We start from the raw sequence: 24,530 nt of genomic DNA on the forward strand, positions 1-24,530 counted from the left end.
AGCTCATGTTAAGCAACATTTCAATAGGCTACGCAATTGCGCGAGAAAACAGAGTGATGTAAAAAGAGGAGGATCAGCTTTCTATAGGCTAGGCCTACTATATTTATTTCTCAACTTTCCTAATATTAAGCACATTGCTTATATTTACAACAGGAGTATAGCCTACCTGGCTGGCATGAAAATAAACCACGGGAAAAGCGTCCTCCATTCGCTATTTAAGTGCATCGACATGTATTTTTTCCCACTACCCCTGTTTCGATACAGGTGCATGATAATCGTCCATTCTAAATCAAAACAAATTTAACATACACTAAATAATATATGTAAAGACAAGATGAAATCAAGAACAGTCTGATAGGTGACAATATTAGCCTATCACTTGTGAATGATATATTATCACTTGTGAATGATGCCCATCTTAACAATGCCTTTTTTTTTTGGCAACTTTTTCTAATCATAGTCGCACACCTCATGCAGCACAGCCCATAGGCCTATATGTTTTAATAAGGTTTGTATCACAACTAAAGTGGCCAAATAACTTCTTAAAATTAAGCACATTAATCCACTTTTTATTTAATTTTTTATTTAATTTTATTTTTTATTTAACCTTTATTTAACCAGGTAAGCCAGTTGAGAACAAGTTCTCATTTACAACTGCGACCTGGCCAAGATAAAGCAAAGCAGTGCGATAAAAACAACAACAACACAGAGTTACATATGGGGTAAAAAAACAGTCAAAAAAAATACAACAGAAAATATATATACAGTGTGTGCAAATGTAGCAAGTTATGGAGGTAAGGCAATAAATAGGCTATAGTGCAAAATAATTACAATTAGTATTAACACTGGAATGCTAGATGTGCAAGAGATTATGTGCAAATAGAGATACTGGGGTGCAAAAGAGCAAAATAAATAACAATATAGGGATGAGGTAGTTGGGTGGGCTAATTACAGATGGGCTGTGTACAGGTGCAGTGATCGGTAAGGTGCTCTGACAACTGATGCTTAAAGTCAGTGAGGGAGATAAGAGTCTCCAGCTTCAGAGATTTTTGCAATTCGTTCCAGTCATTGGCAGCAGAGAACTGGAAGGAATGGCAGCCAAAGGAGGTGTTGGCTTTGGGAATGACCAGTGAGATATACCTGCTGGAGCGCAGACTACGGGTGGGTGCTGCTATGGTGACCAATGAGCTAAGATAAGGCGGGGATTTGCCTAGCAGTGATTTATAGATGGCCTGGAGCCAGTGGGTTTGACGACGAACATGTAGTGAGGACCAGCCAACAAGAGCGTACAGGTCACAGTGGTGGGTAGTGTATGGGGCTTTGGAGACAAAACGGATGGCACTGTGATAGACTACATCCAATTTGCTGAGTAGAGTGTTGGAGGCTATTTTGTAAATGACATCGCCGAAGTCAAGGATCGGTAGGATAGTCAGTTTTACGAGGGCATGTTTGGCAGCATGAGTGAAGGAGGCTTTGTTGCGAAATAGGAAGCCGATTCTAGATTTAACTTTGGATTGGAGATTCTTAATGTGAGTCTGGAAGGAGAGTTTACAGTCTAACCAGACACCTAGGTATTTGTAGTTGTCCACATACTCTAGGTCAGACCCGTCGAGAGTGGTGATTCTAGTCGGGTGGGCGGGTACCAGCAGCGTTCGATTGAAGAGCATGCATTTAGTTTTACTAGTGTTTAAGAGCAGTTGGAGGCTACGGAAGGAGTGTTGTATGGCATTGAAGCTCATTTGGAGGTTTGTTAACACAGTGTCCAATGAAGGGCCAGATGTATACAAAATGGTGTCGTCTGCGTAGAGGTGGATCTGAGAGTCACCAGCAGCAAGAGCGACATCATTGATATACACAGAGAAAAGAGTCGGCCCAAGAATTGAACCCTGTGGCACCCCCATAGAGACTGCCATAGGTCCAGACAACAGGCCCTCCGATTTGACACATTGAACTCTATCTGAGAAGTAGTTGGTGAACCAGGCGAGGCAGTCATTTGAGAAACCAAGGCTATTTAGTCTGCCAATAAGAATGCGGTGGTTGACAGAGTCGAAAGCCTTGTCCAGGTCGATGAAGACGGCTGCACAGTACTGTCTATTATTGATCGCGGTTTACAAGGGGTGTATTGCCTAACTGGCATACATAAGCAGCGTGTGAGTTTCAAGTTTGGGGAAGATAATGTTCACCATAAAAATTTACCTTTACACTAAAAGCATTACATGCATAATTGCATTTGCGGTCACTTTTGATAATGGTGTTTTCCCACTAATGGAACATTTCCGCTTATAGCCTACTACCATGTGTGCATTGCTGCACTTATAATGTGAAGAAACAGCCTAATAGTTGATCAAAATGTTAAGCTAAACGTTCTGATCTGTTGCGTCAGCCACATTGCGCAAATTTTTTGGGGGGGATGCTAGTGGTTGCATTAAATTTGGGATCTATCGCATCCCACAACTGTCCCAGACTATGTTTGGAATATTTATTTCTCGCACAGAATACAATGAGAGATAGTAGATTGACATAGGCTAGTGCTTTTGCTGTTCGTCAGGCCGACTCATCTTGTTGGCTGACGAAAAGTAAATGTGGACAGTTCTTCCAATATCTTCAATATGCACCTCGGAATATGATAAGGACACGTGCAGTTGCGTCCCCCGATGTGTCTGTCTTCACTTGTAGCTTGTGAGAAAGACACGAACACGTGATGGGGAGCCATGTGAGTGAGAGGTGATTCGGAGCGCACAGCACTCAGGGAGAAGGGTACAACGGCCACTGGCCGCTCTGACTACGCTCTTTAATACGCCATTTAGCAGACGCTTTTATCCAAAGCGACTTACAGTCATGCGTGCATACATTTTTGTGTATGGGTGGTCCCGGGGATCGAACCCACTACCTTGGCGTTACAAGCGCCGTGCTCTACCAGCTGAGCTACAGAGGACGTGCTGATATTACAACCAAATAGTTAAAACATTACCTTTAGTGACAGCTAGAGGGAGTGTGTGAGGTTGTAGCAGGTTGTGAATCGAGGTGTGTTTACCTGGTAGTCCAGCATGAGCAGGACAGTGCAACGTACGCCCACATCACCTGGTCTCTTCACCTGGAACCCATCCGTCTCCTGAGTGGTCGCAGTCCTGTGCCACTAAACAATATTAAAAAAAAACTTTACTAGTCCTTTTAGTTTCTTTAGAACAGAATATCATTAGAGAGATTACAATAGAGAAAGCGGTTAAGAAAAGTGGCGGTGGAAATGAGCTAATATTGATCGCCTTATTCATGAAAACAAATCTAATCATACATTTTTATATCTGAACATTAAACCGTATCTTCTTACCTCGACCAAGTGATTGTCAGGCCCATATAGGTCCTTGTCCAACTCGATGACCAGAGACTTGAAGAAAGAAGAGAACTTTCTCTTCTGCTTGGTGGCTTCATACTTGGACACAGCAGTCTGAGAAAGAAAACAATTATCAGATACATTTTACCAAGTTATAAACACACACACCCAAGACACTAACCTTCAACACACACCCTCAACACACACAAACGGCTACTAATTAGTCTTACATCTTCAAGCAGGCGCCCTTCGACACGCAGTTCCCATGATGCAACAGTGCCCTCTCCGTCTTCTGCGTCGGGCTTGGCAGGGTTGAAGGTGTTAGATATGAAGATACGAAGCTTTCGCTTTTGCTGAAACACAAAAAGCCCAGTCATGTTGAATTTCACTACCAAAATCTGTATTATCTTCAGAGCAAAACATGGGACGTGATGACCATGGAAAACTCCAGGTCCCATTTTATAGGCTACAACTCAGGCCCTGAGCTTTCCTGGTCAGGCCACCTTGTTGGTCAGGCCACCTTGTTGGTAAGGAAAAAATCCTGGGCCTGAATTGTAGCCTATAAAATCATCCCTGTCCATATAATGTTATTCATTAGGATCTAAAAGGCAACAATGATCCCAGATCAGCACTGTTGCTTTGAAATGCTTTATGAATACATGCCTTGGCCCTAGTGAGGACATTACTCCATCTTTTTACCTTGATGGGTCTCTTGAGTGCCTCCTGGATGTCCAGGCGTTTCCTCATGATGGTCTGATCCAGCTTCCTCTCAAACGCCAGCAGGTCCATGTAGGCCTGAGACTCTGGCACCAGCTCCCGGATCCTCTGAGGTAGAATCTTATCCGCCATCTTCTTCTTCTTGGTACTGCAATAGAACAAAACAATACAGTGGGAGTTTATAAGGAACGAAAAGGCCTGTATTTTTATTTATTTTTTACAAAGATACGGTCAACTGAATGAGGACAAATAATTATAGTAAACTAATAATCATTTATAATGTCCCTCATCTCCTGGTAGCAATGTAAAAGATCACTGTTGAAGTAAATCCATTCAAGCCTAAAATAACAAATACTGACAGTTAGTCAGATCTTACTGTTGGTTGCGCTGTTGCTGGACCTGCTGGATCTGCTGGGGGGCAGGCCTCTTACGGGAGGGATCCATGACGCCAGGCATCCCTGGTCGGGACACGGGGCTGGAGCCGTAGCCTGGAGGCCCCATGGGCGGACCCTGTGGTGTCATACGGCTGGAGGGTGGCATCCCACCTGGTCTCTGGAGGGGGAGAGGAGAGACAGGGAGGGGTTAGAGTCTGGAGGAGAGGAGACAGGGAGGGGTTAGAGTCTGGAGGAGAGACAGGGAGGGGTTAGAGTCTGGAGGAGAGGAGAGACAGGGAGGGGTTAGAGTCTGGAGGAGAGGAGAGACAGGGAGGGGTTAGAGTCTGGAGGAGAGGAGAGACAGGGAGGGGTTAGAGTCTGGAGGAGAGGAGAGACAGGGAGGGGTTAGAGTCTGGAGGAGAGGAGAGACAGGGAGGGGTTAGAGTCTGGAGGAGAGAAGAGACAGGGAGGGGTTAGAGTCTGGAGGAGAGGAGAGACAGGGAGGGGTTAGAGTCTGGAGGAGAGGAGAGACAGGGAGGGGTTAGAGTCTGGAGGAGAGGAGAGACAGGGAGGGGTTAGAGTCTGGAGGAGAGGGAGGGGTTAGAGTCTGGAGGAGAGGAGAGACAGGGAGGGGTTAGAGTCTGGAGGAGAGGAGAGACAGGGAGGGGTTAGAGTCTGGAGGAGAGAAGAGACAGGGAGGGGTTAGAGTCTGGAGGAGAGGAGAGGGGGAGGGGTTAGAGTCTGGAGGAGAGGGAGGGGTTAGAGTCTGGAGGAGAGGAGAGCAGTTAGAGTCTGGAGGAGAGGAGAGAGGGAGGGGTTAGAGTCTGGAGGAGAGGAGAGACAGGGAGGGGTTAGAGTCTGGAGGAGAAGAGTGACAGGGAGGGGTTAGAGTCTGGAGGAGAAGAGTGACAGGGAGGGGTTAGAGTCTGGAGGAGAGGAGAGACAGGGAGGGGTTAGAGTCTGGAGGAGAGGAGAGACAGGGAGGGGTTAGAGTCTGGAGGAGAGACAGGGAGGGGTTAGAGTCTGGAGGAGAGACAGGGAGGGGTTAGAGTCTGGAGGAGAAGAGTGACAGGGAGGGGTTAGAGTCTGGAGGAGAGAAGAGAGGGAGGGGTTAGAGTCTGGAGGAGAGGAGAGAGGGAGGGGTAGAGTCTGGAGGAGAGGAGAGACAGGGAGGGGTTAGAGTCTGGAGGAGAAGAGTGACAGGGAGGGGTTAGAGTCTGGAGGAGAGGAGAGACAGGGAGGGGTTAGAGTCTGGAGGAGAAGAGTGACAGGGAGGGGTTAGAGTCTGGAGGAGAAGAGTGACAGGGAGGGGTTAGAGTCTGGAGGAGAGGAGAGACAGGGAGGGGTTAGAGTCTGGAGGAGAGGAGAGACAGGGAGGGGTTAGAGTCTGGAGGAGAAGAGTGACAGGGAGGGGTTAGAGTCTGGAGGAGAGGAGAGACAGGGAGGGGTTAGAGTCTGGAGGAGAGGAGAGACAGGGAGGGGTTAGAGTCTGGAGGAGAGACAGGGAGGGGTTAGAGTCTGGAGGAGAAGAGTGACAGGGAGGGGTTAGAGTCTGGAGGAGAGGAGAGACAGGGAGGGGTTAGAGTCTGGAGGAGAAGAGTGACAGGGAGGGGTTAGAGTCTGGAGGAGAGAAGAGACAAGGAGGGGTTAGAGTCTGGAGGAGAGGAGAGAGGGAGGGGTTAGAGTCTGGAGGAGAGGAGAGACAGGGAGGGGTTAGAGTCTGGAGGAGAAGAGTGACAGGGAGGGGTTAGAGTCTGGAGGAGAGAAGAGACAGGGAGGGGTTAGAGTCTGGAGGAGAGGAGAGACAGGGAGGGGTTAGAGTCTGGAGGAGAAGAGTGACAGGGAGCGGTTAGAGTCTGGAGGAGAGGGAGGGGTTAGAGTCTGGAGGAGAGGAGAGGGGTTAGAGTCTGGAGGAGAGGAGAGAGGGAGGGGTTAGAGTCTGGAGGAGAGGAGACAGGGAGGGGTTAGAGTCTGGAGGAGAGGAGACAGGGAGGGGTTAGAGTCTGGAGGAGAGGAGAGACAGGGAGGGGTTAGAGTCTGGAGGAGAGGAGAGACAGGGAGGGGTTAGAGTCTGGAGGAGAAGAGTGACAGGGAGGGGTTAGAGTCTGGAGGAGAGGAGAGACAGGGAGCGGTTAGAGTCTGGAGGAGAGGAGAGACAGGGAGGGGTTAGAGTCTGGAGGAGAGGGAGGGGTTAGAGTCTGGAGGAGAGAAGAGACAGGGAGGGGTTAGAGTCTGGAGGAGAGGAGAGAGGGAGGGGTTAGAGTCTGGAGGAGAGGGAGGGGTTAGAGTCTGGAGGAGAGGGAAAGATGGATGGTGTTTGATGATAGGAGAAAAGAGGAGAGGGAAGAGGAGGATAAAAGAGATGATAAAATGAAGAAGAGGAGAAAAGAGGGAAGTAAAGAGGTTGTGGTTGAAGGTAAACTCGATTAAGTATTCAATAATTTCACTGTGTATTTGAGATGGAATCAAGGCATTAGAATGTACCAGATGCCACCAAAATAAAGCTTATTCGGCGAAGGGCGCCTGGCTGGAAACATTGGTGAGCATACAGGAAACATTGGTGAGCATACAGGAAACATTGGTGAGCATACAGGAAACATTGGTGAGCATACAGGAAACATTGGTGAGCATACAGGAAACATTGGTGAGCATACAGGAAACATTGGTGAGCAAACAGGAAACATTGGTGAGCATACAGGAAACATTGGTGAGCATACAGGAAACATTGGTGAGCATACAGGAAACATTGGTGAACATACAGGAAACATTGGTGAACATACAGGAAACATTGGTGAGCAAACAGGAAACATTGGTGAGCATACAGGAAACATTGGTGAGCAAACAGGAAACATTGGTGAGCAAACAGGAAACATTGGTGAGCATACAGGAAACATTGGTGAGCAAACAGGAAACATTGGTGAGCAAACAGGAAACATTGGTGAGCATACAGGAAACATTGGTGAGCATACAGGAAACATTGGTGAGCAGCAACAAGTGAAAATAAATCCATGTGTTGAAATACGGGCAGACATGCTCTGATATTTGATGTAGATCGGAACTAAATTGAACAATCATTCAAGGACAATATAACAAACATCAGCACTAGCCAACACAATACAGATTGAATTAAAACAACCTTATATTGAATCAAGGCCACCTTATTTTGCATTCACAATAAAAAATATATTAGCCATCTTAAAATTGTAAATAAGAAACTAAATGTATATTTTCACTACCCAATAAAACATATTTCAGGTATAAGGATATAGGCGAAATACCCTGGAAATTTTACAGCAAAAAATCCCAATAAAAACGCTAACAACAAAAATCCTCCACAACACACAACCATATCACTCACCAATCCATGTGCTAGGAACTCAAACAGGCGACTTCGTGTTTCTGAAAGCATGAGTGCTTATAGAGGCTGTAGCTACTGGGTAGCTAGCGGGCAGAGGAGAGGAGAGACCCCCTCAGAACATACCGGCAAGCCTCCAGCCATAGGCACACCCCTCTTTCCCTCTCCTCTCCGCAGCCTTGGATGGAGGGCTGTCTGATGTGTTCTGCTCACGTCAACGCTGATGCACTCTCTCTCCCTCTCTCTCTCCTTTCCCTCTCCTCTCCACAGACTTGGAGGGAGGGCTGTGAGCCTTGCTCATCAACGCTGATGCACTCTCTCTCCCTCTCTCTCTCCTTTCCCTCTCCTCTCCACAGACTTGGAGGGAGGGCTGTGAGCCTTGCTCATCAACACTGATGCCCTCTCTCTCTCCTTTCCCTCTCCTCTCCACAGACTTGGAGGGAGGGCTGTGAGCCTTGCTCATCAACACTGATGTCCTCTCTCTCTCCCTCTCTCTCCTTTCCCTCTCCTCTCCACAGACTTGGAGGGAGGGCTGTGAGCCTTGCTCATCAACACTGATGTCCTCTCTCTCTCCCTCTCTCTCCTTTCCCTCTCCTCTCCACAGACTTGGAGGGAGGGCTGTGAGCCTTGCTCATCAACACTGATGTCCTCTCTCTCTCCTTTCCCTCTCCTCTCCACAGACTTGGAGGGAGGGCTGTGAGCCTTGCTCATCAACACTGATGCCCTCTCTCTCTCCTTTCCCTCTCCTCTCCACAGACTTGGAGGGAGGGCTGTGAGCCTTGCTCATCAACACTGATGTCCTCTCTCTCTCCCTCTCTCTCCTTTCCCTCTCCTCTCCACAGACTTGGAGGGAGGGCTGTGAGCCTTGCTCATCAACACTGATGTCCTCTCTCTCTCCCTCTCTCTCCTTTCCCTCTCCTCTCCACAGACTTGGAGGGAGGGCTGTGAGCCTTGCTCATCAACACTGATGTCCTCTCTCTCTCCCTCTCTCTCCTTTCCCTCTCCTCTCCACAGACTTGGAGGGAGGGCTGTGAGCCTTGCTCATCAACACTGATGCCCTCTCTCTCTCCCTCTCTCTCCTTTCCCTCTCCTCTCCACAGACTTGGAGGGAGGGCTGTGAGCCTTGCTCATCAACACTGATGCCCTCTCTCTCTCCCCCTCTCTCTCCTTTCCCTCTCCTCTCCACAGACTTGGAGGGAGGGCTGTGAGCCTTGCTCATCAACACTGATGCCCTCTCTCTCTCCCTCTCTCTCCTTTCCCTCTCCTCTCCACAGACTTGGAGGGAGGGCTGTGAGCCTTGCTCATCAACACTGATGCACTCTCTCTCCCTCTCTCTCCTTTCCCTCTCCTCTCCACAGACTTGGAGGGAGGGCTGTGAGCCTTGCTCATCAACGCTGATGCACTCTCTCTCCCTCTCTCTCTCCTTTCCCTCTCCTCTCCACAGACTTGGAGGGAGGGCTGTGAGCCTTGCTCATCAACACTGATGCCCTCTGCCCTCTCCTTTCCCTCTCCTCTCCACAGACTTGGAGGGAGGGCTGTGAGCCTTGCTCATCAACACTGATGTCCTCTGCCCTCTCCTTTCCCTCTCCTCTCCACAGACTTGGAGGGAGGGCTGTGAGCCTTGCTCATCAACACTGATGTCCTCTGCCCTCTCCTTTCCCTCTCCTCTCCACAGACTTGGAGGGAGGGCTGTGAGCCTTGCTCATCAACACTGATGTCCTCTGCCCTCTCCTAGAGCTGGGCAATATGGACAAAAACCCATATCGCGATAAGTTGACCAATTTTTTGCAATAACGATAAATCAATCAATAAATTATTTTTGGGGGTGCTAGCTGGGTGATATGGATAAAAAGTAATAGTGATAAATGTAACCATTTTGCGCGACAACAAATACAACGATAAGAAATTGTTTTAATGGACAGTTACTTTCCATTAGCGGCAGTGCTCTAGACAATTTTCTTTCAGTGCCAAGTAAGACAACTGAGATGGTATAGCCTATTATTAAAAAAGTACGCTAGTTCATTCAACACACTCAGGAAATGCATGATTGATATTTTGATGTGCAACCTGTCAAAATATGATCCAGAATTAGGCTAACATTTATTTTTTGATCTTCAGAGAATTTGCCGACATCTTTGTTGGCAAATCTAGGCTATATTATTCACCACCTGAGGAAGTGGGAACTCAAAACACTTCGCTAGATTGATAACTGTAAAGATATTGCTGCTAGATAGATTAATCAATTAGCCTACACATGGCTATCAGTAAATGTAGGCTAATGTCCTACAAAAACTTTCCACCGCTAGGCATAGGCTACTTGATGTAGGCCTACTCACTGCAAATGGAGCGCTGCGCAGGCACATCAAAACCATACTAACTACAGCCTACACCAGTTGTAAAGTGGTTCTATGAACACCATATTAAGAGGTGAGTAATTGATTAAAACACTTTTTTGCAATGAAGGTCTACAGTACCCTCAACAGCACTCTGTAGGGTAGCACCATGGTGTAGCCAGAGGACAGCTAGCTTCCGTCCTCCTCTGGGTACATTGACTTCAATACAAAACCTAGGAGGCTCATCGTTCTCACCCCCTTCCATAGACTTACACAGTAATTATGACAACTTCCGGAGGACGTCCTCCAACCTAGCTGAGCTCTTGCAGAATGAACTGACATGTTGTCCACCCAATCAAAGGATCAGAGAATTAATCTAGTACTGAAAGCATAAGCTACAGCTAGCTAGCACTGCAGTGCATAAAACGTGGTGAGTAGTTGACTCAAAGAGCGAGAGACAATAGTTGTACAGTTTTGAACAAATACATTGCTTCCAAAAAAAAATTCCCACTTACTTAGCTAGCAAATGCAGCTAACTAGTTTAGCCTACTCAAACAACCTGCTCAAACAGAGGGATGCTATGTTATCTAGCTGGCTATGTATATCAAACACAACACCGGAACACTTCCAAGCCGGGACCGAGAGAATGAAAAACAGCTTCTATCTCAAGGCCATCAGACTGTTAAATAGCCATCACTAGCACATTAGAGGCTGCTGCCGCCTATTGAAATCACTGGCCACTTTAAGAAATGGAACACTAGTCACTTTAATAATGTTTACATATCTTGCACTACTCATCTCATATGTATATACTGCATTCTATTCTACTGTATCTTAGTCCATGCCGCTCTGTCATTGCTTGTCCATACAGTTGAAGTCGGAAGTTTACATACATCTTAGCCAAATACATTTATACTCAGTTTTTCACAATTCCTGACATTTAATCATAGTAAAAATTCCCTGTCTTAGGTCAGTTAGGATCACCACTTTATTTTAAGAATGTGAAATGTCAGAATAATAGTAGAGAGAATGATTTAGCAACGGTTGAGTGCTTTTGCAGCGCGAGTACTACAGTCGATGTGTTGATAGAACTTCGGCAGCCTTGTCCTCAAATTTGCTTTGTTAAAATCCCCAGCTACAATAAATGCAGCCTCAGGATATGTGGTTTCCAGTTTGCATAAAATCCAGTGAAGTTCGTGGAGGGGGGATATACACGGCCGTGACCATAGCCGAAGAAAATTCTCTTGGGAGATAATACGGTCGGCATTTGATTGTGAGGTATTCTAGGTCGGGTGAACAGAAGGACTTGAGTTCCTGTATGTGACCACAATTACACCATGAGTCGTTAATCATGAAACATACACCACCGCCCTTCTGCTTCTCGGAGAGACATTTATTCCTGTCTCCGCGATGAACTGAGAACCCAACTGGCTGGACCGACTCAGACAGTATATCCTGGAAAGAAACCCTCGATCTGAGCTTGTCAACTTTGTTATCCAGAGACTGAACATTAGCGAGTAATATACTCTGAAGCGGTGGGTGGTGTGCGCGCCTCCTACGTCGGAACAGCAGGCTGCTCTGAGTACCTCCCCTCCGCCGGCATTGTTTTAGGTCGGCTTCTGGAATCAGTTCAATTGCCCTGGGGGAAGCGAACAAAGGATCCGCTTCGGGGAAGTCGTATTCCTGGTCAGAATGCTGGTAGTGCTGGAGAGTTACCGCCGCTCTGATATCCAATAGTTCTTCCCAGCTGTATGTGTCACAGTGGGGAGAGGAAGTGAGTCAGCAGCCGATAGCCAAACAGGGACAGGCTGATCCTTTCATAGAAGGTATCAACATAATGTATAGGATATTACTGTTGAACAAATAATGGTTTTAGAACAATCTACAGGAACGTTGTGTAGCATAATCACCAAAAATAAACGCCGTAACGCTAAATGCAATGTCGGTAGTTTTCGGTTTATCGTCCCAGCTCTACCCTCTCCTGTTCTCTACTGTACTGCAAGCTGCTGCCTCTCACTCTCTCTACGTCTGTATGTCTGTCAGTCTACAGACCACAACACCTGGGTCATGTTCATTAGGGCACACTGTGGCCAAATGTTTCAAAATGTTATTTAATGGAAAACAAAAATGAGCGTGCATTTACAGTGGGGAAAAAAAGTATTTAGTCAGCCACCAATTGTGCAAGTTCTCCCACTTAAAAAGATGAGAGAGGCCTGTAATTTTCACCATAGGTACACATCAACTATGACAGACAAAATGAGAAAAAACAATCCAGAAAATCACATTGTAGGATTTTTAATGAATTTATTTGCAAATTATGGTGGAAAATAAGTATTTGTTCAATAACAAAAGTTTCTCAATACTTTGTTATATACCCTTTGTTGGCAATGACACAGGTCAAACGTTTTCTGTAAGTCTTCACAAGGTTTTCACACACTGTTGCTGGTATTTTGGCCCATTCCTCCATGCAGATCTCCTTTAGAGCAGTGATGTATTGGGGCTGTCGCTGGGCAACACGGACTTTCAACTCCCTCCAAAGATTTTCTATGGGGTTGAGATCTGGAGACTGGCTAGGCCACTCCAGGACCTTGAAATGCTTCTTACGAAGCCACTCCTTCGTTGCCCGGGCGGTGTGTTTGGGATCATTGTCATGCTGAAAGACCCAGCCACGTTTCATCTTCAATGCCCTTGCTGATGGAAGGAGGTTTTCACTCAAAATCTCACGATACATGGCCCCATTCATTCTTTCCTTTACACGGATCAGTCGTCCTGTTCTCTTTGCAGAAAAACAGCCCCAAAGCATGATGTTTCCACCCCCATGCTTCACAGTAGGTATGGTGTTCTTTGGATGCAACTCAGCATTCTTTGTCCTCCAAACACGACGAGTTGAGTTTTTACCAAAAAGTTATATTTTGGTTTCATCTGACCATATGACATTCTCCCAATCCTCTTCTGGATCATCCAAATGCACTCTAGCAAACTTCAGACGGGCCTGGACATGTACTGGCTTAAGCAGGGGGACACGTCTGTCACTGCAGGATTAGAGTCCCTGGCGGCGTAGTGTGTTACTGATGGTAGGCTTTGTTACTTTGGTCCCAGCTCTCTGCAGGTCATTCACTAGGTCCCCCCGTGTGGTTCTGGGATTTTTGCTCACTGTTCTTGTGATCATTTTGACCCCACGGGGTGAGATCTTGCGTGGAGCCCCAGATCGAGGGAGATTATCAGTGGTCTTGTATGTCTTCCATTTCCTAATAATTGCTCCCACAGTTGATTTCTTCAAACCAAGCTGCTTACCTATTGCAGATTCAGTCTTCCCAGCCTGGTGCAGGTCTACAATTTTGTTTCTGGTGTCCTTTGACAGCTCTTTGGTCTTGGCCATAGTGGAGTTTGGAATGTGACTGTTTGAAGTTGTGGACAGGTGTCTTTTATACTGATAACAAGTTCAAACAGGTGCCATTAATACAGGTAACGAGTGGAGGACAGAGGAGCCTCTTAAAGAAGAAGTTACAGGTCTGTGAGAACCAGAAATCTTGCTTGTTTGTAGGTGACCAAATACTTATTTTCCACCATAATTTGCAAATAAATTCATAAAAAATCCTACAATGTGATTTTCTGGAAAAAAAATTCTCAATTTGTCTGTCATAGTTGACGTGTACCTATGATGAAAATTACAGGCCTCTCTCATATTTTTAAGTGGGAGAACTTGCACAATTGGTGGCTGACTAAATACTTTTTTTCCCCACTGTACACAGGCAGTCCACTTCTGATAATTTTTCCTCTAATGGGTCATTTGACCAATCAGATCTGCTCTTTTGCCAATAACTGGGCAAAAGATCAGAATTGGGCTGCCTGTGTAAATGTAGCCTTATCGGATAAGATCAGTTCATTTCTACCTGTTTCAGTATGTTTGATATCTAATGAACATGACCCTGCACCCTACCTTCAGCCTCTGCTGAAAAGCTACCATCTGGTGCCCTTTATTTATCCCTACGTTTTCACAGTGGAGAACGTATTCTCACATTGGTCACCATAGTGATTTCAGTGAGTCATGTAGATAGACAAAAGTTCTAAAGCAGAGGTTTGTGAATCTGTCAACTAATAAATGGGGTTGCTGGATGAGAGCTCACCACTGAAGCGTGCCTCAAAAGCTATATGAAAATATGTTTTCTTTATTGCCTGTCCATCTGCAAACCTTTTGCCCGGTCTTTGAGGTAGCAGAAGGACATTGCAGATAACATGCCAACAAAAATCAAGATGGATGTATCTTTTCAGTAATAAATGGACATTACTGTGTGTGAGTGGAATGAAGAATTCAACAACAACCATTCAATTCTCAATTAATCGTTTTGCACTCTATTCATCACATCTCTGTGCAACCTTGGATTTCTACACAACAACTGGGGAGTGGTTCTGAGGCGTACAGAATGGCAGAGTGACTAGGAAGGATGCCACTGCTGCTGTCGGTAAGGTATGCTTGTGTGATCCATGGCCCCAAAAAAGCTAGGGCCGGCTCTGACTGCATATGTGGGTACAGCTGTGGGTACATAAACCCCCAAGCCACTGCGACCCCACGTGTTCAGATTTTGTGGTCCCCACCCACCCCCATCAAAGTTGCCCATCGCTGGGTTAGCTTACAAAAAACGCTGCCATAGACGTTTCAACTAACCTGCTCTTAATACTAACTGCTTCAGAATGGCACTGCAATGGATGGCAGCCATTTTGTGTGTTTGTTTGCGCTGATCTTAACTGTTTTGGACATAATGTTTCCGCGACTGTTTCTTACGACCAAATAGAGTTTCATCAGAACAGCGATCACTAACCTCGATTTGGATGAAGATTCCTACTTCAACGAGTCGGAGGCTCGGGACATACTGCTCACCACGGACCAGGACATAATCCCTGAGACTCGGAAGCGAGAGAGGCCGACGTGCGGGCAACCCTGACAAAACTACGTCGGCGAGTAAATAAACCCCGTCTACCCTCCGTTCTATTGGCGAATGTACAATCACTGGAGAACAAACTGGACGAGCTCTGTTCGAGACTATCCTATCAACAGGACCTGAAGAACTGTAATATCCTGTGTTTGTCGGAGTCGTGGCTGAACGAGGACATGGATAATATACATCTAGCTGGTATTTCTATGCATCGCCGCAGCAGCTCAAGGGGGGAGGTGTGTGTTAACAACTGGTACGCAATCTCTAATATTAAAGGAAGTCTCGAGGTTCTGCTCGGCTGAGTTAGAATACCTCATGATAAGCTGTAGACGATACTATTCAACAACAGTTGATCTATATTTTTCGTAGCAGTATATTTAACATCACAAATCGATGCTGGCACTAAGACCGAACTCAATGAGCTGTATGGGGCCATAAGCAAACAAGAAAATGCTCACCCAAAGCATTTCTCCAGAAAACTGAAACCAGTCACCTAATTTCTACCAGCATGTCACCTGTGCAACTAGAGGTGAAAAAAATCTAGATCATCTTTACTCCACACAGAGATGCATACAAAGCTCTCCCTCACGCTCCATTTCGAAAATCTGATCACAGTCGTGAAGAGGGCAAAACACGGCCCTTCCCCCCTCAGGACGCTGAACAGATTTGGCATGGGTCCTCAGATCCTTAAAGTTCTACAGCCCGACTCGCTGCATCACCGCCTGGTATGGCATCTGACCGCAAGGCGCTACAGAGGGTAGTGCGTACGGCCCAGTACATCACTGGGGCCGAGCTCCCTTCCATCCAGGACCTCTATACCAGGCGGTGTCAGAGAAAGGCCCTACAAATTGTCAGACTCCAGCCACCCAAGTCAAACTGTTCTCTCTGCTACCGCACGGTAAGCGGTACCGCTGCACCAAGTCTGGAACCAACAGGACCCTGAACAGCTTCTACCCCCCAAGCCATAAGACTGCTAAATAGTTAGTTAACCAATAGCTACCTGGACTGTCTGCATTTACCCTTTTTGCAATAACTTTGACTCATCACATACGCTGCTGCTACTGTTTATCATCTGTCATTGTATTCCTAGTTATATCTACCTCGTACCCCTGCACACAGACTCGGTACTGGTACCCCGTGTATATAGTCAAGTTAACGTTACTCACTGCGTATCTACTACAGGTTTTACTTTTCTATTATTTCTCAATTTCCTTTCTCTCTACATTGTTGGGAAGGGGCTGTAAGTAAGCATGTTACTTTGTTTTGGTCGCACTGTTACTCTATACCTATTGTTTACGAAGCATGTGGCGAATAAAATTTGATTTGTGTTCGTTCTCGATTCAGGGAAAAGGGTATCTTATAAATGTCCGTGTCCAGTTGCAGGTGGTTCTACAAAAACCAGAGAAAACTCAGAAAGATATTAATCCAAATGTTGTACCGCTCGAGTGTCACACAGTGCGACCAAAACAAAGACCTACACACAGGCAAGAGGTATTTCTCACTTGATACAAAATATGCATTTAATATATTTCTGCTTTTATAGAACCACATGCAACTGGACACCGACATTTATAAGATACCCTTTACTCCGGATCGAGAATTAAGCGAGTATCGTCAAGAACAGGTTAATTTAAACATCTATGACAGTGTTTTGTATAAACCAACATTACCATGTAAAGCCCAGTAATAGAAACATAGTTATCACATATACTACATGACCAAAAGTATGTGGACACCTGCTCGTCAAACATCTCATTCCAAAATCATGGGCATTAATATGGAGTTGGTCCCGTTTGCTGCTATAACAGCCTCCACTCTTCGGGGAAGGCTTTCCACTAATTGTTGGAACATAGCTGCGGGGACTTGCTTCCATTCAGCCACAAGAGCATTAGTGATGTAGGGCACCGATGTTGGGCGATTAGGCCTAGCTCACAGTCGGTGTTCCAATTCATCCCAAAGGTGTTCGATGGGGTTGAGGTCAGGGCTCTGTGCAGGCTAGTCAAGTTCTGCCACACCGATCTCGACAAACCATTTATGTATGGACCTTGCTTTTTGCACGGGGTCATTCTCCTGGCATCCACCAAACCCAGATTCGTCCATCAGACTGCCAGATGTTTAAGCGTGATTCATCACTCCAGAGAACGCGTTTCCACTGCTCCAGAGTCCAATGACGGAGAGCTTGACACCACTCCGACCGACGCTTGGCATTGCACATGGTGATCTTAGGCTTGTGTGCGGCTGCTCGGCCATGGAAACCCATTTCACGAAGCTCCCAATGAACAGTTATTGTGCTGACGTTGCTTTCAGAAGCATTTTGGAACTCGGTACTGAGTGTTGCAACTGAGGACAGACGATTTTTATGCACTTCAGCACTCGGCGATCCCATTCTGTGAGCTTGTGTGGCCTACCACTTCGCGGCTGAGCCGTTGTTGCTCCTAGACATTTCCACTTCACAATAACAGCACTTACAGTTGACCGGGGCAGCTCTAGCAGGGCAGAAACTTGACGAACTGACCAGTTGGAAAGGTAGCATCCTATGACAGTGCCACGTTGAAAGTCACCGAGCTCTTCAGTAAGGCCATTCTACTGCCAATGTTTGTCTATGGAGATTGCATGGCTGTGTGCTCGATTTTATACACCTGTCAGCAACGGGTGTGGCTGAAATAGCCAAATCCACATAATTTTGGTGACTTAGTGCATCTGGTGTACAATCTGTAGCAACTAGGCAGGGCAAACCCATTTAGGTGATTTCTGGTATATCATCAAAATAAATCAATCACAGCACGTTTTTGGACTAATTCAGCAGTTTTTAAAAAATTTGAAATTAATGTTGAAAGTTCCATTTATATTCCTAAAACTGCAGTTGGAAATGATGTAACCAATATGCAGAATAATATAACCAATAACATATAACCAATATTCAGAAACAGTTTACGATACTGAGAACTTAAAAATGACTATGTACACATACATGTGCAACAATAGTATATATTTTTTTTAAACGAGCACCTTAAACTGCACACACTTGCCAAAACCCTGTTTTGGCAAGTGGCAATAAATCACTCATATCAATTAGGGGGGAAAATCAGGTTGTATGCACTGTTGAAACTACCACTGCTCAAAAACCACACGGAAACTGGGAATAATGTGTACGTCATTAGTTAGAGGACAACTTGTAGAAGACACCCAGCTACATTTTAAAGTGTTGAATTTTGATTCAAGTGGGTCGCCAACGAGGTAAGTGTAACGTCATTTTTGTTGTTTCATCACTTCCATCGATATCATGTTGAAACAATAGAACAGGGGACAAACATTTGGGGTGAATGCGCTGTTTAAACCAAAACTATTTAAAATGCGCCGATACTGTGTGTAAGACTGAGCGAGGTCTTGCATCTCGCTCATCTCAACATCTGCGGTGCTGCTCGTGGCAAGGTCATTTCGCTGAGCCTGCCTTTAAAATGTATAACTGCTTTTTAAGTGCTGCGACGGACAGGCGCGTATAACAAAACCAACCTGTTTACTAACCAGCACTATGTACATAGTCATTGAACATAATGTTTAGGCTACATACTGTTAAACTCACTTCATATGTATATACTGTATTCTAGTCGAGGCTCATCCTATATAACTGCTGTACAGACCTTTTCTATTCATATACTGTCCATACTGTCTATACAAACCAATATATACACATATTTATATTCCGGACTCTGACATTGCTCGTTCTGATATTTCTTAATTTCTTTCTTTTAACTTTTTGGAATGTGTGTGTGTGTATCGTTTTGTAATATAACTATACAGTGAGGGAAAAAAGTATTTGATCCCCTGCTGATTTCGTACGTTTGCCCATTGACAAAGAAATGATCAGTCTATAATTTTAATGGTAGGTTTATTTGAATAGTGAGAGAGAGAATAACAACAACAAAATCCAGAAAAACGCATGTCAAAAATGTTATAAGTTGATTTGCATTTTAATGAGGGAAATAAGTATTTGACCCCCTCTCAATCAGAAAGATTTCTGGCTCCCAGGTGTCTTTTATACAGGTAACGAGCTGAGATTAGGAGCACACTCTTAAAGGGAGTACTCCTAATCTCAGCTTGTTACCTGTATAAAAGACACCTGTCCACAGAAGCAAACAATCAATCAGATTCCAAACTCTCCACCATGGCCAAGACCAAAGAGCTCTCCAAGGATGTCAGGGACAAGATTGTAGACCTACACAAGGCTGGAATGGGCTACAAGACCATCGCCAAGCAGCTTGGTGAGAAGGTGACAACAGTTAGTGCGATTATTCGCAAATGGAAGAAACAAAATAACCGTCAATCTCCCTCGGCCTGGGGCTCCATGCAAGATCTCACCTCGTGGAGTTGCAATGATCATGAGAACGGTGAGGAATCAGCCCAGAACTACACAGGAGGATCTTGTCAATGATCTCAAGGCAGCTGGGACCATAGTCACCAAGAAAACAATTGGTTACACACTACGCCGTGAAGGACTGAAATCCTGCAGCGCCCGCATGGTCCCCCTGCTCAAGAAAGCACATATACAGGCCCATCTGAAGTTTGCCAATGAACATCTGAATGATTCAGAGGAGAACTGGGTGAAAGTGTTGTGGTCAGATGAAACCAAAATCGAGCTCTTTGGCATCAACTCAACTCGCCGTGTTTGGAGGAGGAGGAATGCTGCCTATGACCCCAAGAACACCATCCCCACCGTCAAACATGGAGGTGGAAACATTATGCTTTGGGGGGGGGGGGTTTCTGCTAAGGGGACAGGACAACTTCACCGCATCAAAGGGACGAGGCCATGTACCGTCAAATCTTGGGTGAGAACCACCTTCCCTCAGCCAGGGCATTGAAAATGGGTCGTGGATGGGTATTCCAGCATGACAATCTTCCAAAACACACGGCCAAGGCAACAAAGGAGTGGCTCAAGAAGAAGCACATTAAGGTCCTGGAGTGGCCTAGCCAGTCTCCAGACCTTAATCCCATAGAAAATCTGTGGAGGGAGCTGAAGGTTCGAGTTGCCAAACGTCAGCCTCGAAACCTTAATGACTTGGAGAAGATCTGCAAAGAGGAGTGGGAAAAAATCCCTCCTGAGATGTGTGCAAACCCGGTGGCCAACTACAAGAAACGTCTGACCTCTGTGTTTGCCAACAAGGGTTTTGCCACCAAGTACTAAGTCATGTTTTGCCGAGGGGGTCAAATACTTATTTCCCTCATTAAAATGCAAATCAATTCATAAATTTTTTGATTTTGATCAGTCTATAATTTTTTGGTTGTTATTCTGTCTCTCACTGTTCAAATAAACCTACCATTAAAATTATAGACTGATCATGTCTTTGTCAGTGGGCAAACGTACAAAATCAGCAGGGGATCAAATACTTTTTCCCCCCTCACTGTATGTATATATTGGTGTGAACATACTTTTATTTAATTTATTTAAAGCAATTAAATATTAACATCACCAATCTGAAGCAAAAGGGATGTAAAAGGATGTGAAATTCCACTACATATGTGGTGAAAATGTGAGCTTGTTTAACGTAGTAACATGTTTTTGTCTATAGGGAAACTAGCATAATATAACAATGTAATATGTCAATGTAATTCAATATTTAAAAAAAAAACATATGATAGTAAATATAGCACACACATTTTAACAACAATTACATATTTCTTCCTACTTTAACCATGGAGAGTTGACGTCCTTAGGACCACAGGTTGAGAACCACCGTTATAAAATCTTAGCAACAAATGTAAGCTCTCTTTGCCGACCAGTGCATCATGGGATTAACAACTTGGGTTGAATCATATTAGCTAGATTTGGCTGATTCAAAACAGAGGTTTGCCTAAAAAGTGTCAATGAATTATTAAAAACTAGCTACCTAGCTAGATTACATTAGTTTATATCAATGGTTGCCAAAGTGTGGGGGGCCCAGGGGTTACCAAACTGGGGGTCTTGGGGGGGCCCAGGGGTTACCAAACTGGGGGTCCCCACCCCAAAAAAGGACTCAGTCCAGCTTTCAACTTACTCCTGAAAGTTGTAATAGTAGAATGCACAAGGTGCAATTTCTAAATTGGGTAGTGCATCATCAGTTTTCCTCTTGTCATGTTAGTCATTGCATACCTTAGAGAGCTATTTATAATTGTCAGAAACGTCCAGATCAACTAGCCCATGTCAGCTAACGCTTTTTTAGCTAGGTTTTTTAGCCCTTAGATTGTTGTAATGTTTGAGTCACTCAAATATAACATGAATACACATTAGACATGGCAGAATGTATAGAATTGCAAGACAATAAGCCTTACACCTGCAAAATGTTATCTTTGCTAACAAGAGGGTAGGGCTGGGAGATATATCGAATTAATTCGATTAATTCCAATGTATGTTTTTGTGCGATATTCCAAATGCCTGTATCGCAAGAATCAAGGTTTTGTTATTTTTCGTATTTATGAGTGTTTATGTCTGTGTGTTCTCATGTTGTATTCTTGGTCTAGTTTCCATTGCTCGGCACCTTCTCATTTACACCAGAGATCTGTATATAATGACGAGATCCACGTCTCCTCCCTAACAATGGGAGTCACTGTCCCAAAGGCATGAAAGCAGGCGTCAAGCTTAGGTGGAAAATAAGCCCACAGAAACGCATTGGCCTATTTTGGACAAATTTTTGAGAGGTTCACTCTCGACTTAGTCTTTTTCTCTATGGTTTACACACACACACCAAGCCCCTCCTCCTGCCACTCACAACAACAATGATGACAGATCACATCTTCCTCTTTGACAAGCGGTTTCAACTTGCTATTTGCATTTGAGGTTTGGTCCAACAGAAAAGGGTCATATGGACACCAAAACACATTTGAGACATTATTTTACTGTAATAGAGGATAATTTTACCCTTTTTATGTCTCAACTACTCAAATTATGCGCAGAGCAGACACTACTAAAATGAGAGAATCAATTAACATTGATTCTGGAAAATTAGTGCTCGGTTTGTTGCGCGCGGCATTGGGGTACCAGGTACCGCTAGCAGCATTTTAGACAAAGACTGTTATACTAGCTGTCTAGTCTGTGTTTTATAAAAAGGTGCAATAAGCATAAAACAATTATATAAGGAATTGGCAACTTGTTCTCATTCTGAGAAATAAAGTAGGCCACTTGATTTCAACATCTGAACAAAGTAGACAGGCTAACATGCTTTTCAAACAGTTGAAGACAGACAGAAGGGTGTGTTCATAACAATTCAACTGTTCAACTTTGAAATATAAATATAAATAAATATAAAGATCACTAATCACTAGCACGTAGGCTTGAGAGATTGTTGATGAGACCTGTGTTAATTTTCTACAGCCTAATGCCTGCTACAAGAAGTTAGTCATTTTTAGTGAATGTGCATTATGCATGTTTCTGGTTACATTTGTAACAAAAAATGGCATTTTCATAGACTTGAATGCCAGATCAGTGATTACTGCAAATAAAGCAGGTTAAACTATTTTGATAATTTAATTATTAGTGGGTTTTGGTTGTGGAAGGCTTATTTTTAGCCTATGTATAACTTCACAAGCCCTGAATTCATTCGATTATTGCTGACTGTTTGAAATGTAGTGTATTTTACCTTTAATTGTACAACAACGCTTATTTAGAGAAAACATGTTCCCCAATGCTGGAAGGAGGGCCTGAGTGAAAAAGTTTGGGAACCCCTGGTTTAGATGACTACATTAACAGTAGAGACAAATATTTTAACTAAACCAAGATAAGCTGTGGTCTGTAGTTTCCAATGGGAACAAATTAGTCATAGTGGGCAGAACAAGCAAGGAGGTGGGCAGGGCCAAGCACGAGCTAGCGAGATCCTATTGGCACGTCCTAGCATTCATCTGCATATTTCCGTTAGGGAACGCCTCCTCTGTGAAGTGTGTGCAATAACTAAATTAGCCTTTGCACTCCTTTTGCAAAGGGTAAAGTCTGGGGCACTGGGGTCAGAACGCAATCATGGTTACATTAAGACCCCATGGGGAGCAGCGCGAGATATGGGTTAAAAAACAACTCAATGCTTAACTGGCTAAAGTTGGCTAGCTTGCTAGTTACTTCCAGACAATTGAGAGGACACCTCACTGACCATTTTACTTGCCCTATAAGAGCTGGTTAGGCTGTTTTCATGTTATCTAGAGGGATAGTCAACATTGCTGGCAACAATTTTATTACGTTTTTGGCAGACTTGAACTGACAGTCATATTCAACAGGTGTTGCACGTTCAAATTCAAATAAAACATCTAATTTTATTTGTCACATGCGTTGAATACAACAGGTGTAGACCTTACCGTGAAATGCACACTTACAAGCCCTTAACCAACAATGCAGTTAGGAAAAATAAGAGTTAAGAAAATATTTACTAAATAAACTAACATTTAAAAAAAAATAACAATACAATAACAATATATAAGGTACCGGTAGTGAGTCAATGTGCTGGGGTACAGGTTAGTCGAGGTAATATGTACATGTAGGTAGGATTATTCATCAGTTATTCTGCGCTCTGGCACACTCAGACAAGAGTACTCTGAAATCAGAGTAGATAGCCAGAGTGAATTTACTAACACACTCCTAATGTAACCATGATTGCGTTCTGACTCAAGTGCAACTCAGTGTGAACGGCAGTAATGATAGGGTCGGTATCTTCTGGCAACCGCGGATTTAATACTAGCCAGCTAACATTACTTTGCTAAATGCTATCTTGGTAGCTAACTAACACACGCCAAACAACTAGCAAATGGGCTAGTTAGTTAGACAGTTAGCTAGTTAGTTTAGCTAGAGTATTAGTTATAACCGCCACTTGGGGACAGACTTATATCATAACTAGCGCGGTAGGTGGTGGTGGTAATCTACAAAGTGTAGCTAGCTACAATAAATCAAGGACGACAATCAGTAATCAGTAACGTTACGGGCCCACATCGTTAACTACATACCGTTAGTACAGTATAGGCTAGCTACCGCTTTGAAAAAGGCTTTGTTCTAGCTAGCTAACGTTAGCCGTTGAATCGTGGCTCACCGGGTATCCAGGCCCAGGCATCGGAGAGCGGTAAAGGTGGTTCTGTGCTCCCGATGAGGGTCCCATCCTTCCTCCAGGAGTTCCAGGTCCCATGCCTGGTCCTCCACCTTGCACCTGGGATCCGGGTCCCATTCCCCCGCCACCACCTCCCGTTGGAGCCGATTGAAAATTACCTCTGGCCGCCATCTCCCCTGGTTGTCTCCGCCGCCGGATAGTGGAACGGAACTATCGCGACACGCGAGAGGAGAGTAGCTGATGTAGCGGAGCGATTCTTTTTACAACAGTGACCTCTGCTGTTTAATTTCGATATAAGCAGCCCTTGATGTAGTAAACATTTTACAATCTACAGCAGCCAATGAAAGCAGTCTCAAAATAAAAACAACCAAATGCATTTAAAACCTTTCTGTATGGGGGCATACGGTTTCTCTGCCAAGGGGTCTCAGGAGTC

General features: G+C 44.7%; 1 protein-coding gene across 1 annotated transcript in view; it reads right to left on the reverse strand.

Moving 5' to 3' along the window:
• Positions 1-24,289, reverse strand: part of LOC311125186 (SWI/SNF-related matrix-associated actin-dependent regulator of chromatin subfamily D member 1) — a 36,331-nt gene extending 12,042 nt beyond the window's left edge. Inside the window, exons 1-6 of the mRNA XM_084199240.1 lie at positions 24,083-24,289; positions 4,425-4,600; positions 4,031-4,196; positions 3,562-3,684; positions 3,329-3,445; positions 3,035-3,136 (exon numbers count right to left, since the gene is read on the reverse strand). Coding sequence (XP_084055366.1) covers positions 3,035-3,136; positions 3,329-3,445; positions 3,562-3,684; positions 4,031-4,196; positions 4,425-4,600; positions 24,083-24,268 — 870 coding nt within the window. The 5' untranslated portion in view covers positions 24,269-24,289. The remainder of the gene's footprint in view (positions 1-3,034; positions 3,137-3,328; positions 3,446-3,561; positions 3,685-4,030; positions 4,197-4,424; positions 4,601-24,082) is intronic.
• Positions 24,290-24,530: the final 241 nt, after the last annotated feature.

Source organism: Coregonus lavaretus (genome assembly GCF_964263955.1).
Source record: "Coregonus lavaretus genome assembly, contig: HAP1_SCAFFOLD_396, whole genome shotgun sequence".
Taxonomy (NCBI): domain Eukaryota; kingdom Metazoa; phylum Chordata; class Actinopteri; order Salmoniformes; family Salmonidae; genus Coregonus; species Coregonus lavaretus.